General features: G+C 46.9%; 1 protein-coding gene across 2 annotated transcripts in view; it reads right to left on the bottom strand.

The window, feature by feature from the left end:
* The window catches only part of LOC112647800 (urea transporter 2), a 398379-nt gene that overhangs the window by 7414 nt on the left and 373961 nt on the right, over positions 1-17004 (bottom strand). For both annotated transcript variants that reach the window (XM_035719418.2, XM_035719416.2), the window contains 5 exons: positions 14995-15175; positions 13814-14003; positions 9356-9484; positions 4932-5124; positions 344-491 (listed from right to left, as the gene is read on the bottom strand). In XM_035719418.2, the coding sequence (XP_035575311.1) occupies positions 344-491; positions 4932-5124; positions 9356-9484; positions 13814-14003; positions 14995-15175 (841 nt within the window). The remainder of the gene's footprint in view (positions 1-343; positions 492-4931; positions 5125-9355; positions 9485-13813; positions 14004-14994; positions 15176-17004) is intronic.

A 17004-nucleotide genomic window follows, 5' to 3' on the forward strand; every position in this document is an offset into this window, starting at 1 on the left:
TTTAGTTTACTTGAGATTTCGAAGTGCTGGATCATTTATATCCCGTGGTTTGCTGTTCTCCTTCTCTGAATTACCCTCCCCTTTCTCCCATTGCTCAGCTCCCAGGGGCTCAGTTAGCAGGCCAATCAGGTCTTCAGTCCCTTGTGTCTCTCCATATATCCTGCTGCTGCAGTCTGCTCCCTTCGGAGACTCAAGAAAGGGAAAAATAAGTCCCTATCCTTGACAGTGTTCAAAAACATCAGTGAAGATAATAGGTCTAGAGTATTTGCCATGTGCAGTGGTGAAATGACCTCAGGAAAATTATTCCAAAGTCCTGCCTGCAGAGAGGGGGACTCTCTCCTACCTGCTAGCATCCCCACGATTGAGCCAATGGCTGCATGCAGGCAGATGAGTGGCGAGGAGATGAACAGGGCCACCAGGAACACACCGCCTGTCCAGGGATTGTCGCAGCCGTACACCTGGCCGACCCCGATGGGAATGGCTTGTAGCAGCTGCAAAGTCAACAGAATCCAGGTTACTGGAGCGTGGGCACATAATGCAAAGCCCAGGCCTTGGGGTCAGGACTGAGCCATTCCTGGTGGGGGTAATGGGCTGGAACGGGGGATGCTGGGACCCTCCAGTGTGTAAGAGAACTTGGGAGGAAGGACACCAGCTGGAACAAATCACTCCTCACTCCACCACCTAGCAGGCATCTGGCATCCCCCATGCAAAGCAGGGCAGGGCCCCCAACACAAGTGGTTCTGAGGGACACATGGCTTCTGCTGAGAGAGGAGAAGCTTTGAGGGGACCAGAGGATAACTTCTTCTCTAGACTGCCACTGGGGCTTTTGGGGCCCTAAGGTATTTCCATTAGACCTTCTAAAATCCTACAAGTATTCCAGGAATATTGGAAATATTTTAGGCCATTCTGATGATTGATTTAATCCAAGGTCACCCAGCTCATTGGTGGCAAAAGCCAGGCTAAAGCCTCAAAATTTGACCCTTCGTCTATAAGTGGTTGCTGTATATTCAGTGTTCCCTAGGGTATTTTGGGGCTCTGGGAAGGAGGAGGCACTTCCCTTGCTCAGGGAGCATTCAGCAGAAAGGTTAATGTGTGCAACAGTGGAACATAGAACAAAGCCAACATCCCTGAGCCTGAGAGCCATTTGGTGGTGGCATAATTGGAGATGGTTACTTTTGTGGCCAGATGGCCCTTTTCTGCTCAAGCTGAGCCATCCAGCTCTGATAGAAGAGGGGAAGGGGGAAAGGAGGGAGATTGGCGGGCCAGGGAGAGCACTGGCCTGGGAGCCGAGGGCTCCAGATTTCAGGGGGCTCTGCATGAGCTCATGGCTTGATGATGGGTATGTCACTTCCTCATGCTGGGCTCTGGTGTCCGCCTCTGTAACATAAGGAGGCTGCCCTAGCAGATGATCTTCTAGCTTTAAAATCCTGCAGTCTTTACTTCATTCCTAGGTCATGTGACCTCTTTGAGGGCAAGGCTCCTTTTTGTCTGGGTACATATTAGATGCTTAATAAGTATGTCTTGCTTAGCTCAGGGGTTTCCAAACTTTGCTGTACATTGAAATCACCTGGAGATCCTTAAAAAAATAAAATTGATGCCTGGTTTCTCCCCAGACATTGTGATTTAACTGGTATGCACCTGACCAGGGCCTCAGGAGATTCTAACATGCCATTCACTCTAGGGACCACTTGGTTAGTTATATGTGACCTACTGCAGATGTTGGGGGTTCATTGCACATCTTCCCTTGAGAGAAATTTTGTAATTTTTTAACAAACTGATTTAATTCTGGAGTCAGTGTGATCTCTTTAGAGAATAGTGTTTTGAGGAATTCCACAGAGCTTTTAAGCTTTGCCCATCCTTGTCTCTGGGTGAGTGGCCTTTTGATCACCAGGCACTATTTGGGCCTGAGCCTACGGCCTTCTGCCAGGAGTGACAGGGTGGGGTGCCTCTGATTTAAAGGAGCCCTAAGAAGGCTTGGTGTCAGTTCAGGGAACCCAGCTTCCATGTGGGGAACTGGCTAGACGACTACTCAGTAAATACTCCATGACTTCTCCAAGTCTCAGGAATGCAGGATGCTGAGGGGGTTCTTACTTCCCCTTTCCCCTCTGGGAACACAGGTTTGAAGTGCAAGCAGTTAAGAACGAGAGGAATGAGGGGCAAGCAGCCACGGAATGGAGTCTGTGTTCAGAAAGCAGCTTCTTTTGCTGGGATCCATATTTTAGCTTGGTGAACTGTGGCCCTGTGGCCACCTCCCTCCCTGCTACCTCCTTCCCGACACCCTGTGGGGAAGGTGTGAAGGGCAGTAGGGTGTGCATGGAAATTTACTGAGCCCCAGGCCCCTTCCTGCTCTCTATTCCAGACAGTTCTCCAGTAACAACAGGCCTGACAAATAAAAAGGAAGTCACTCCCATGGTTGGTTTAAAGAAAAGGAGATCAGAGGTGTGGGGATCTGCATGGTGGGGACGAGAAGGAGCCGAGTGTCGGAGTAGTGGCATGTCGGGGAGCTCAGACGGTGGGCTTGGGCTCCTGTGGATTTGCGTCCTGCCACTTTCTGTTTGTTTGTTTGTTTATTTATTTTTTAAGATTTTATTTATTTATTCATGAGAGACACAGAGAGAGAGAGAGAGAGGCAGAGACACAGGCAGAGGGAGAAGCAGTCTCCATGCAGGGAGCCCGATGTGGGACTCGATCCGGGGTCTCCAGGATCAGGCCATGGGCTGAAGGTGGCGCTAAACCGCTGAGCCACCCGGGCTACCCTGTTTATTTTGAAGATGAACAAGAAGCATCTCTTGCCCGTGGCTATGTCCCTTCCGTATTCCCCTTGGTGCTGGACTGCACAGCCTCATAGTGGGGGTGGGTAGGGTCTCCGTGGGCCCTTCCCTCTGGCAGTGCCACATGCCCCTGCTGCTGTCACTTGGACCCTGCCCTGAGGGGACAGCAGGTCTGGGCCCCTAAGACAATATGCCTAACTGCCAGATGAGGATCCCTCTGGGTCCTAGCAGAGTTAGGGTTTTACCCCTGCTCCCACTGCTGTTTTCCACTTGAGAGGGTGGGCTTTCCCTTCAATGCAGGGCACTGTCTTTTCCATCCTCTTGGATTTAGGCCCTAACCCTGACTCTAATCCTACTCCTGCCTTGGGCCCCAGACAAACTTTAAAATGACAAAATCTTCAAAATTTTTGCAGCAGCATCTGCAGTAGGGGCAGGGAAGCCTTTCCTTTTCTGATGGTTTCAGAGCCGAGTGTGGCCAGCCCTGGAGGACCTGTGCTGCCTGCCTCGCCCTGGGAGTGGTGGCCCTGGAGCTCAGCACATGGCAGCAGGGTCATGCTGGGTATTTAAATATGTAGACAATGGGCTTCGCTGGGTAGTAGGGGCTCAGGAATCAGACTGCATAAACAGGATTAAGGACATAGGTTATGTCTACAAGCATTCAAAAGGCAATCCTGGAAACAATATTCTGAATTACTCTAAAAAGGTGAGCTAGAACCAATGGGTGAAAGATGGAGGGGGATGGATTTCTGAGGAAGGTAGAGAATACTCCAGCACTTAATAAAGAGACCCAGAGAGGAGGGGTGGACTGCACTGAGAAGCAGAGGGTTTTGCCTCCCTGTGGTTGCTCCCGGGAGGTGCCTGTCCTGCCTGGGACGAAGTGGGTAGCAGTCACAGCCTGGGCTCTGCATCAGGCCGCCTGGGTTTTATGCTCAGGCACACAAGCTGCAGTTGGACCCTGGTCAGCTAACCCTCTCTGTGCCTTAGTTTTGTCATTTGTGAACAGGGATAATGGTAAAAGTTAACAGCATTGGGCTATTATGAGGGTTGGTTAAACGATTTCAGAAGCCAAGGGCTTGGAACAGTGTCTGGTATGTCACAAGCTTGCCTTAGCGTGAGCTCTTGGCGATCTATGTTGTCCATTAACAAGGCCAAATGTTGCAATTCTATATATGTAATCTTATGTTAGATTTTTATTATATCGCCTCATCTCTGGTGTCTAGACATCAGTAGAATAAATGAATATGTACGCTTATGATAGTTGGATATAAAGCAGAGTTTCTCAACTTCAGTATTATTGTCATTTGGGGCTGGATAATTCTTGTGACAGGGAGGGCTGTCTTGTGCATAGTAGGATATTTATCGGCATCCCTGGCTTCTACCTACTTGATCCCAGTAGCACCCCTCCCCTCAGTTAAGATGATTAAAAATATATCTGCAGACATTTGCCCTCTCAGGAGGACAAAATCACCCCTTCCTGAGAGCCACTGATACGGAAAGTACATTAAAACTCATCCCCATTTTCTACTGATGATATCTTTAAAATTCTAATTTTCTTTCCTTTTCTGTTTTTTTTTTTTTTAAGATTTTTAAATTTATTCATTGGAGACACAGAGAGAGAGAGGCAGAGACACAGGCAGAAGGAGAGGCATGCTCCTCTCTGGAAGCTCAATATGGGACTCAATTCTGGGACTCCAGGATCACGACCTGAGCCAAAGGTAGATGCTCAACCACTGAACCACCCAGGTGCCCCAAAATCCTAATTTTCAACACTTATTTTAGTGTCTTGCCTCTTCCCCCAACCATCCATCTTATTCTCCCTGAACCCCACCATTGTGTATTATCAATTTAGCACTTGTCTGTGAGCTTGTTTACTGTGTTTCCCTGTGTGGAGTGGACACTTCAAAAGGGCAGACAGCTTGTTGTCCTCTTACTCCCTTATTCCTAGTGTCTGATAAAGTTCCCGGCACATAACAGGTCTTCAATAAGGGTTTGGTAAAAGAACCTATGGAGGCGGCAGCAGCCCTTCCCTGTCCTATCCTCTCCCATGACGATCATCTGGTGGAGATGCACCTAGAGAAACAGGGAACCTAGGTAATCCACAGGCTGGTTATCAAGAAGGTGTGTGGTGGAAGCAAGGTCACCTGTCATTGGGGCACTTACCAAGGACATCTCCATCTCTGACCAGGTGATATTGGGCACTGAAGAAATGGGCTGCACGAGCGTCGTGGGGAAGAAGAGGTTGTAGTGGCCTGTGGCTGCCAGGTACAGGGTCACGGCTATGTTGAAGGGAAGTGTGAAGACCGGGAGGTCCCACCTACTGAAGATGGAATTCAAGGCACTGGAAAGAAGTGGGCTGAAGATAAGAGAGACAAAGGGTGAATCCATGCTCATCCTTAGGTCTACATTGTCTCTTTAGCTCTGGCCACAGTGCCACCCACTGTCCCCGTCTCCTTGGCATGGCCATTCCTGGCTCCTTGGAGACTCTAGTGGCCCATTTATCTGAGGCTGGGAATAAGGTGTTCAATTTAGGGGTGAATCTTTGAGAAACAAGTTTTTTAAAGTATTATAATTTGTTTCAAATAGTAAACTTTATAATTTAGATCTTTCCTTATTTCTTAAACCAAGAAAACGAAACAAAATGTCATCCTTAGAAAATATCATGCATTGCCTTTGAGATGTACAACATCATCAATATCATTGAGATGTACGTATCCTGGGCTATGATAACGTTTTGAAGTCTGGCCCTGTAGGAGGTGGCTGTTATGGCACAAATAGGTAATGCGTGGTCCTGGATTCAGCTGAAGTGCCTTGAGCAACTCTGGAAGTCATCACATGAAGATGGAGCCTTCAGTTGTTTGTGCCCTCTTTCTTCTTGGCGTCTTCCTTAGGAAGAGCATGCATTTTGGAGACAGATGGAGCTGGGTGCAAATCCTAATGCTTATACTAACAAGCTGAGTGAGCTACATCAGGTAATGACTCTCCTCGAACTTTAGTTTTCTTGAAGGTATCAGCCACTGCAGACACCTGACACCCTGCGTCTTCCACACCCGGTAAACTGCTAGACAAAACATGAAGTCACATGATCTGGCGGACCGGTCTACCTTGATGACCATGGGTGTCCAATGGGCATTTAAGACTGCCTGAAAAACTTACCACACAGCCCTGGCAGACTAACTCTCCAAATTGCTGAGACAACTATTTCACATTTTCACTTTCTCCTCAAACCTTCACTAGCTGCTTCCCTTTAGTTGAGCACCTTGCTCGACTTCATTAAAAACGATAGAAATGATGAGATGCAAGATGCCTCATTTTTCCCAATCATAAGCTCCACACACTCTAATGGCCCGGCTCCCACAAACTTTCTCTCTGCCTTTGTCATATAATGAAACTGTCCCTCCTTCTTTATTGGGCCAATTCTTTTTCTTGTACTTCAGGATCCAATCTGTCTCTAAGGCTTCACTCCTGCAGCCTCAGTCTCCCCTTTTCCCCTACATCATTCTTGTAAGTCTACAACAAGAACGTACACATTCTCCTCCTCTAACTCGATGTCCCCTTCAGCTAGTTTGCCCCATTTTTCTGCTCCCCTTCATAGCAATTACTCCTCAGGAGATGGCTATGCCCAATCTTTCCTACCCCTTTCTTTCCTGAACCTACTCCCATCTGGTGTGTGTTCTCCCCATACCACGAAGTGGCTCCTGTCCACTTCACCAATGACATTGATCTTGCCAAATCTATGGCCGTTCCCTGCTCCCTTCATTTGACAGCTGGATGCTCCAATGGGACTGACGTACTTTCTGTCTGGGTTATCAGCACACTGCCCTTTCTTAGCTTTTCTTCCCGCTTCTCCAGCCACTCCTTGTCATCTGTTCTTTGTGGTTCTTTCCTTCTTCGGCTAGGCATCTAACTATTGGAAGATCCTATGGCTCTGCCTTGGGTCTTCTCTTTCTTAATCTTCTTTTTCTGAGTGATATCCTTTAGTTAAATGGACAAAATATCTTCCATATGTTTCTACCCTCCAAGTCTTGAATGTATCACAAAGTTTTGGATGTTACTTTGTCAACATATCTCTTTGGAATTTAAAGACTAATAATTATGTCTGACAGAACTCTTGATTTGTGCCCTGTCTCCCACCACTAGCCTGTTTTTCTCTTAGTCTTGTCCATCAAACCAAGTGCTCAGGCAAACTACAGGAGTCTACTGGATTTTCTTTTCTCCCCACCCGCCCTGCACACCACAGCCTCCCAGCGAGTCTTGTTGCCTACACCTTCTTTAAAATATATTCCAAGCCCAACCACTTCTCACCACCTTCCTGTGTGTCTACACAGACCATTCTCATTTCTCTGTGAGTTCCAGACGATGCTTCCAGCATCCACTCTTGCTCCAGCTAAAATCCATTCTCCACATGGCAAGACAAGTGGTTTGTTTAAATGTAAACCCTATCCTATCACATCTTTGCCTAAAACCCTTTAGCTGCTTCTCATCACAGTTGTAATAAAATCAAAAAGCTTACTGGATCCTCAAAGCAAATGGAATCTAGGTCTCACTTACTTTTGCCCTCCTTTCCTGCCACTTCTCTTTGTTCACAGGGGGCAAGCCCCTCTCTGGTTTTATTTCCTGAACACAGACACTCCTTTGTTGGGGTCTGCACATGCCACTGCTTCTGCCTGCAGCATCCTGTACCAGATGTCCAGACAGCAGCTGCCCTTTATCATTTAGGTGAAAGCGTTAATGTGCCCTCTATGAAGTGGCCTTCCCTGACCACTCATGTCTGGAATCACCCTCTGTCCCCTCACCCTGTTTGCCTTTCCTCACAGTGCTTTTATCAAATCTTGACATGTTCTTTTTATTCAACTAGTTGGGGGGCATTATTTCTATCTTTGTCAAGAATTACATAAACTCTAAGAGGATGGAGGCCATTTCTTGTTCACAAGAATAGTCCCTGCACATAGCAGGCACTCAGCTAATATTTGTTTGTTGGATAAACCTGGAAAATGGCATTCCTAATACCTACCTTACGGGTTTTAGGTTCTACATGAATAGATTAGCGAACACACTGAAACAGCAGCACAGAGTTGGATGCTGGATGGTTTTTTGTCTTTTAACCTGGGGAGTGGGGGTGGGGGTGGGGACACTAGAGACACACTGCCACCTATTGCAGCCTGGCCATGCAGCTTCTGGGAGGCTTCATCTGTGTTGTTGTAAACCACAGGGATGCAAATGAAGATAAGGTCTGCTACTCCTTACAAGGGAGCAGGTGGGGGGCACTGAGAAAAATCTCCACAGAAATGACTGCTATAGCTTCTGGTCCGAATGGTTTCATAAAGACAGAAACCCTAAGAAGAAACTTGAATTGCTCAGAATGCTCAACGTAGTAATTCATTTACAAGTACTCCTAAAAAATAATACAACAATACTTAAACTAAATTAAATTAACGGGTTTTATTTATTTATTTATTTATTTATTTATTTATTTATTTTTTAAATTTTTATTTATTTATGATAGTCACACACACACACACACACACACACACACACACACACACACACAGAGAGAGGCAGCGACATAGGCAGAAGGAGAAGCAGGCTCCATGCACCAGGAGCCTGACGTGGGATTCGATCCCGGGTCTCCAGGATGGCGCCCTCGGCCAAAAGCAGGCGCTAAACCGCTGCGCCACCCAAGGATCCCAAGCTAACAGGTTTTAGAAACTCTAGAAACCGAAGAAAGATATGTTCTAAGGAGAGATGTTAAAAATGAGTCAGCATGTCTCGGAGCTGCAGGGCACGGTCTGGAGGACATGGGACACCTCAGGCTCCTGTCCTTTGGTACTGGGGCACAGGAGTGATAAAAGCCTCAGGCACCACAGACAGGCCACAGATGCAGGGTGAGCTAAGGCCTAGCATGCCCCTGGTCTCCACCAATATTTGTTTCCAAGACCCTTCCTCCTGACTTTTTTATTCCTTTGCAAAATGAGGTGACTGCACAGCAAGATCTTAACTGATGCTTCTTGTTCAAAGATTCTATGCTTTCACTACCGATAGTCTGCTCCAAGAGAGCTCCGATTCTGTCACAAACGAGTTTATAGCTTTATCACCTTGCTGAGGCCACGGTGTAGATGATTCCCACGTAGCCTGGAGTTTTATAGTTGCAGACTCTGGGTTCATCATCAAAAACTTTGTAAAAATACGATCTGGGGTTAAGTTACTTAACCTCTTCATGACTTGGTCTTCCCTTCTGTAAACTGGGGACAATTATAACCTGACCTGACTTAGCATTGTGCCTGGCTTGTAGGAAATACTCAATAAATGTTAGCCTTTATTATTAAAACTATAATTCAAGGAAGATTATTAGCACAATAAAAAAAACCTGTGCTCATTTCTGCTCTAAAGGGTCTCTCTTATTCCGAAATAAAAAAATGATCTGATCTGCTTTGTTGCAACCAAATTCATGGATTTTCACTGTGTCTTGTGGGACAAGCCAGCCTATGAAGCACTGGGCTCCAGGAGGGTTCACGTCTCTGTCAGGTGTAAGACACAACAACTTGGGGCCCTGTGGGTCTGTGAGCAGAAAGAATGAGGTGTCTTACCAGGTCATGGCTGTGAAGGTCACAGGAATCAGAAGCCACCAGTAATAGTCCAATTTCTCAGAGAACACAGCCACCAGCAGTCCCACCAGCATCCCGTTGTACCCATGGAGGCCAGAGGCGATGGCAGACCTGGGGTTGGGGGCAGTTACTTTGCATTTGAATTTGGTGGTGCTTATAGGGATTCCCCATCCTCCCCCCCACCCAGTACTCCCAGAAAAAAGTCAGCTTACTCCTGAATGAATGTTGGGCAGTCACATAGCTGCCAGCACCTTCCTAGATACACCCCCTCCCCACAGACCTGATTACCCTGCCATTCTAGGATTAAGTCTCTTCACTGCTTCTGAGCTCTCCCCTTGGCTTCTCAGGGGGGTTTCAGATGGCTAAATATAGTGGGAGATCTAATAGATACCTGAGCTATGACACTGGGGAAGGTGTGTGTGTGTGTGTGTGTGTGTGTGTGTGTGTGTGTGTGTAAGTGTGTAGGAGACAGGGAGGAGAGAGGAAGAGAAGAGGGAGGAGATCCCGCACTGCGTGAGGCTGTAATTGTCACCTGGCCTCTCCTGGAGGACAATGCATCCCTAAGTGGATGTGCAGGTGCCTCTCCCCATGGCAGGGCAGGCAGGGCCCTGGAGGTTGGAGAATCCAAGCCTGAGTCTATCCTTTCTTTTCATCTCATCTGGGAAGTCTACATGCACCTAAACTTCCCTCCCTGATGCTGATAAACACTGCCCTTGCCCATAGCTCTGCTGGCTGGGGGAATGGGGAGTGGGGCGAGGGATGGACTGGGCCAGGCCCTGAAGACCCCTGCCTGAGCTTGAGCTCTGTGTGCGGCACTCTGTCCCCCTGTCCCTGACTCGAAGTTGCCTGGGCTGCAGCTCGTCTGTCTGACATCAGTGTGACCACAGGCAATGTCTGTTGTGGAATGCACATGTGCCAATGTTAGAGCTCCTCCCCCACTCACTGTCTGCATCCAGTGGAGGCCATGGCTGAGGTCTGGAACGAGGGGAGCTCTCAGCTCTGGAGGGGCCAGGAGATGGGCTCAGCTAGACTGGGGGGAATGGGGAGTCTCTGGACAGTCACCGAAAAAGCTGAACATGAGACACTTGTGGGAGACACTTGTATGGGCCTCTGGACAGTATGTGGGGGGTGCTGCTCCCGAGGCCAGGATCATATGGGGCAGCTGGAGATAGGCAGGGGGCTGGCGGGCAAGACCCTTGGGGTCCAGAACGTCCTCAGGACTAGATAATCTCTCTGTAAATAAGAAACCCATGTTTGGGAAAACAATTATTTTTAAGTGTGTTTGCAGTTTAGCTGTATTTTCCCATTTCTGGTCAGCATTAGTAGCATTTAGTACTTTTTTGGTTTTAAGACTGGTTGCTTCAGGCAAACTGAGAAAAGCCCACTAGGGGCTGTCCTGTAGCCCTAGGGGCAAGGTGTAGTGGGAACAGTAGGAATTAAACAAGGGAGCACAGGGGAGACAAAATTAGGGCGACATCCATAGCTGCCCCTCCCTGGGGAAGTTCACTCCCAGAACACTTCTCTACTCACCCTTTAGAGGCCTATTGGCTTGGCTGTCAAAATGAAACCCATGACCTTACGTCCCCCTCTGACTATCAAGGATATAAAATTAGGTTTAACCCTGGTGCCAAGAAGGTGTTGGCGAGGACTACATCCCATCAGGACGGTGCAGCAGTAGTGTCGCTGACCTGAAGCTCCTCCTGGGAAGTGGCCTCTGGGCCAGTGGGGGCAAGGTAGCAGGGATAAGGGGAGACATAGGGCTGGTGGAGGAGGCAACGGGGAATAAGACTGGTGGACAGGAAAGAGGGGTGGTCAGGGGGATGGGGGTTGGAGAGTAGGGGTGGTGGGGAGGGATGGTAGAGGTTGTGATGAGAACATGTGGCCGTGTCCATGCTTTGTTGGGGACAGTGGTGACATCAGGATTCCCTGGAAAGATGTGTGCGTGGATGCTGTAGGGCTCCTAGAGCTTTGAAAGTATGGTGTCAGACACGGTCTTGGCCTATCAGCAATGAAGCTGGAATCTTTTCGAGTCACTGTAGTAGCATGTGGAGCATTCAGAATGGACTTCCCGTCCCGAACATGCTTAGAACATTGTCCGGGAGAGAAGACTCAGAAAACTATTGGAGAACTGTCCCATAGAGTTATTGAGATATGTTCTGCAGTTATCCAGTGAGAAAGGAGGGTTCAGAGAGCCCTGGGGTAAATCAGGGGTGGCTCCCTGGAGGAGGAGAGATTTGAAACAATGGATTAGATAGAGGCAAAAGTGCTCGATCGGGAAGAGTGCGATGCTGAATGGGAGATATGTTGGGGCCCATCAGAGAGAGCTTTGGAAGCCAAACAGGCCCATTCTTGTCTTAGCAAAGATGTTTGGGAGGACTTGGCAGGCATGGTTTGTGTCTCCGCTGTAATTTTGATGTCCGTGAAGCAGCTCTCTGAACGGCCTGGCAAGTTTTCCAGTTGATCATAATTGGGAGGAAAGTCAGAGATTCAGACAGTCAGTGCAGGAAGAGACTCTGGCTCCTCGAAGGTGAGCCAGTAAGTCACAAATCTCACAGATGAGGACGATGGGGCTAGGAGGGGCTGCCCATGAGAAGTAGGAATAGGGAACCTAGTGGTTGAAAGAGAGACACAAAATCCTGGCTGGTGCCTGTTTTTTCTGTCACTGCACTCCAAAGAATTTGGTCTCTCAGTCATCCAATTTGGATTGGCCTCCCGGGTTGCTAGACTTGGAGTGGTCCCCCAAGGCCACCTGAGAGATGAATGAAAGGCTTCTCAGGGGAGACAAGCTGACTCACAAATTTGCCTTGGTGGCATCTGGAATGTCAGGTGGGCCTGGAGGAGGTGTGATGTTGGTTTCAACACCATTAACTCTGATTACTCCCCACTCCCTGGGTTCACCAGGGTGCCTCTGGCCTTGCTGTTCATGGTGTCTATGTGACACGGAGAGTGTGACCTCAACTTAGGAGATGCAGGCCAAGTGTCCCGGCCCGAGCCCTGCTTCCCACTGACTGTGGCACCTTAGGTGAACACCTTGCCCTCCACAGTCTCTTTCTCTCACTTGGGAAGTGTGGATCCTCCTACCTTCACTGTCTGCCTTGGGAAGTGGCGGTGAGAATCACATGTAACAAGGCATGACAGTGCTTTTCAATCTTTTTCACAGTGACCCACAGAGGGAATATATTTGATAGCACGACCCAGTTCTCTCTTTCTCTCTACATATACACCTCCCCCACATACACAACACATCCCAACATTAATGAAACGAAAATTTCACAGAATATCTACTACATACGGATTACTCTAATCTGTTTTATTTTATCCTAGTATTTTGATTTAAAAAAATACTGCTGACAATTAATTTGTGATCCACAAATGGATCAGAATCCCCTCCCCCCAAAGAATATAAAAAATAGTGAAAGGGAATAAAGGGGAGAGGAGAAAAAATGAGTGGGAAATATTAGAAAGGGAGACAGAACATGAGAGACTCCTAACTCTGGGAAACGAACAAGGGGTGGTGGAAAGGGAGGTGGGCAGGGAGTGGGGGTGACTGGGTGACGGGCACTGAGGGGGGCACTTGATGGCATGAGCACAGGTTTTATGCTATATGTTGGCAAATTGAACTCCAATAAAAAAAAATATGTAAAAAAAAAGAATCCCCCCAAATTGAAAAACACTAAAAATATGGGCATTCCCAAACTTCTCTGATGATCAGAAGCATCCAGAAGGATCTTGTTAAAAACATCCCCTCCCTGGCCCACTGAATGGGACTGTCGCAGGGAATAGAAGGGGTTGGCCTGAAGAAGACATGTTTCTTAACAGTCAGCCCAGATGATTCTAGCCATCAGGAAAGTTTGAGAACTGTTGGAACAGTGTCGGGCAAAGTCTGTGGAAACGGTCAAGTTACATAAAATACTACTTGTTGTTGTTCCTGGACTCTGCAGCCCCTCCTCTAGCTGCCTCCTGCCTCTGCACCATCCTTCCTCTTGTCCTTTCCTCCTCTCTTCCACATCCCATGTTTCCAGCTCAAAGGCTGCCTCCTCTCATCCCCTTCCACCCTCAGAGATGTCTGTCTTTTCTGAGCTTTCTGGTACATACTGTCTCATGTTATTCTGAGATATTTCTTGCCAGTTCCTCATCTTCCCTCAACTAGATGGTAGGCTCCATGAGGGAAGAACCGCTTAAGTGTTCCTCTGCACCTGCCTCCCAGGGAGGGTTTCTAGAAGGATCTACAGTTCAAAGGAGCCCAGTGCTGTCACTTGCTGTGAGCAAAGGAGTAGTTTAATTCTGTTTGATTCTGTAGAGGCCTCCAGTGACCTGTTGAAAGTTGATCTTCAGGAGACTTTGGGCAGGCTGGTAGGATAAGGTTGGCTGACTACTCAAGTAAACACTTCTCTACCTGTCTACCTTAAGACCCCACGACCACCAATGACAGGGACCCACCTGTCCTGGTTCAGGGCGAGGGCAGTTAAGGTTGAGACCACTGCCCCTAGGCCCCCAGCAATTGTCCACCAGGGATTCTGGATCAGGAGCCCTATGAAGATGATGAGTCCACTGAGAGGGTTGTTGACAAACATCACCTGAGCAGTTCCCCTCAGGACCCAGTCTGTGAACTGCATGGCCAGGGGCTTATCTGAAAGAGATAGGCAGAAGTATCAGCAGGGGGCAGCCGGTACTTCTCTGCTGGACCACTGGTTGGCATGGCAACCAAGGCAAACAGGGATGCAGAAGCCAGGACATTTGTCTCATTTGGCCTGCCCCCCCCCCCCCCCCAGCCTGAGTTTCTGAGTGGCCAGGCAATCAGTCCACAGTGGGTGTGTTTTTGCCATACAGACTGAGGCACCGTGCTGAGACCAATTTAACGCCGTTCCAGCCATCAGCTTGGTTGGCACGGAAGCCTCAGGAGCATTCCAAAGGAAATTTATTGGTCCAAGGGAAAGGATGAGGAGGGAAGGAAACTCTCTTTTCGTGTTGCAGTGTATGACTCAGTTGAAAGCTGGTATCTGAGCAGCAAAGACAGTAGTCTAGAGAAAAGACGTTGCAAAAGAAATGATATTAGTCCAGCTGTGGAATCAGTATTGAATTAGGATGTGGAGGAAGCCAGGTCTAGAAGAGAGGACATACATTCTGCCTCAGTCTCTGGCTTGGTTTCTAGGACAGCCTACAGGTGTGGGTAGGGAGGGTAGGGGTGTTTGTTGCAGTATTTAATTGAGGGAAACTAGGAGAAGAAGGACATTGAAAGGAGAGAATGAACGCTAGAGCATGAGGGAGGGTGAGGTCAATATTTTCTTGGCACATAATAAGTGGCTGTGGAACCAGGGAAGGAACAGCCATTGGGAAATGGCTCATACGTTGCTAAAGTGGTCGTACTGTACCTACTCCATGTAGGGGCAAAGAATTAGTTCAAAGAACTAAAATCAGTGAAGTGTATTTAATTCTGAAACCATGGGAATTCCAAGTCATTAGGGTACATTCGATCCACCCACAGCCAACTCAGGGTGAGAGCACTCCAGCTGAGAGTCTTCTCCATGAGTGAGCAAAGGAGCAGCATCCTCCACCCAGGCCCAAGGGGGGTGCTGTCTCCCAGGCCAGCCTGGCTGCTTCTTCCTGGGGCATCTGTTTACCTTTCAGCCAGTTCCTGCACTCCTTCATCTCCCCTGTGAGGTAGCCCACTGCTTGGAAGAGGCTGATGCCCCCCATGCCTGCAGAGCCCCGATGGGCTGCCCCGCTTTCTCTCCTTTTACTCCTTTCACTGGGCTTTTCCATTTTTACAATATGGCTGTCTTCATTGGATGACCGGAGATCCTTTTAAGAGAAACCATGACAAACTATCAGATAATACAGCTTTTTGAGGGCAGGGGTATTTGGGGATATGGAAGCTTGTCAGGTGTTCTGATAAAGATAAATGATCCTAAGACACCTGTCCACTCTCTATTGCTGTCCAGAGTGCTGCACGCAGGCCAGCTCTTCCAGGATTGTGTACGTTATTTTTTCCAGACTAATGTTGGGAAATGAATAAAATAAATAGAATTGCAAAGAAAACAGTTACTTTATATAGTATATATACTTTATATACTTTTTAAAAAGTATATATATATATATATATATATATATATGCAAAAGTATATACATATATACTTTTTAGCTTGTGATAGACATACAGGTATGGCCAATCCAATAACTATTATAATTTCAAAGTAACAATGAGTGAATATGTGAGGCCTTCTCACCCCAACTCAGGGCAACCTTACAGGGCCACCTGAGATCCAAATCTCACCATAGGATTGCCTGGGGCCTTTATCGCCCAACTCTTCCTTTATAGCCCAACTTCTCCTTCTGCCTAATCCTGCTGCCCTTCCTCCTCTACAAGTATTGACCCCAAAGGCACATCCCAGTAGAGTTCCTACATGCAAATCTCTACCTCAAAGTCAGCCTCTAGGGGAACCCAACCTGTGACAATGGCCACAATCTCAGGTAATACTGATAGAGCTGTTGTTTATTTGCTATGTTTATAATTCAAATAAGTGCTTAAGTTCACTGGAAGTTAGTGAAATACAGATAAATTATTCTCCCCATCCAAGCTCAAACCCCCTCAATTCTATTTGCGGACCCCTTGGTCAGGAGTACTTGTTCTAAAACTACACTATCCTATAGCATAGCCAATAGGACATATCACTATTGAGCTCTTAAAATGTGGCTAATCTGAATCAAGATGGTCTCTAAGTGGATTTTGAAGACTTAGTATGAAAAGAGAATGTGTAAAATATCTCAATGATACTTTATACTGATTATATGATAAAATAACAATATTATATATATCCATATATATTAGGCTAAATAAAATATAGTATTAAATTAATTTTACCTTCTTTTTACTTTAAAAAATGTGGTTAATAGACATTTAAATATACATATGTGGCTCACATTATATTTCTATTATACACTGATGGTCTATAGTCCTCCTTATATTAAGATTTCAGTGTCTGGAGGATACTAGTGGAAGTGATAGAGTAAGGATCTCCACAAATTCTCCTTCATAAAGGCAATATAATTGGCCCAGGGCGCGATCCTGGAGACCCGGGATGGAATCCCACATCAGGCTCCCGGTGCATGGAGCCTGCTTCTCCCTCTGCCTGTGTCTCTGCCTCTCTCTCTCTCTCTCTGTGACTATCATAAATAAATAAATAAAAATTAAAAAAAAAAGAAAGTCAAAGGTTTAAAAAAAAAATAAAGGCAATATAAATTCTTTTCTAGTGCACATGGAACCTTCTCCAATACACAGCATATGTTAGGCCATAAGATAAGTAAAATATTTTTACTGGTAAAAAAGTATCAGTAAAGTTAAAGGCATTGAAATAATACAAAGTATGTTCTCTCTTGTTTTAAAGATTTTATTTTTTGTAATCTCTGTGCCCAATGTGAGGCTTGAACCCACAACCTCAAGATCAAGGGTTGTACACTCTACCAACTGAGCCAGCCAGGTGCCTCCAAAGTATGTTCTCTGACCATGATGGTGTGAATTTAGAAATCAAAAGCAAAAGGAAATTTGGGAGATAATGTGGCAATTAAACAACATGCTCCTAAATAATCAATGGATCACAGAGGCAAACAGAAGAGAAATTAGAAAAATACTT

This window comes from Canis lupus, chromosome 7 (assembly GCF_003254725.2).
Source record: "Canis lupus dingo isolate Sandy chromosome 7, ASM325472v2, whole genome shotgun sequence".
NCBI classification, from domain to species: domain Eukaryota; kingdom Metazoa; phylum Chordata; class Mammalia; order Carnivora; family Canidae; genus Canis; species Canis lupus.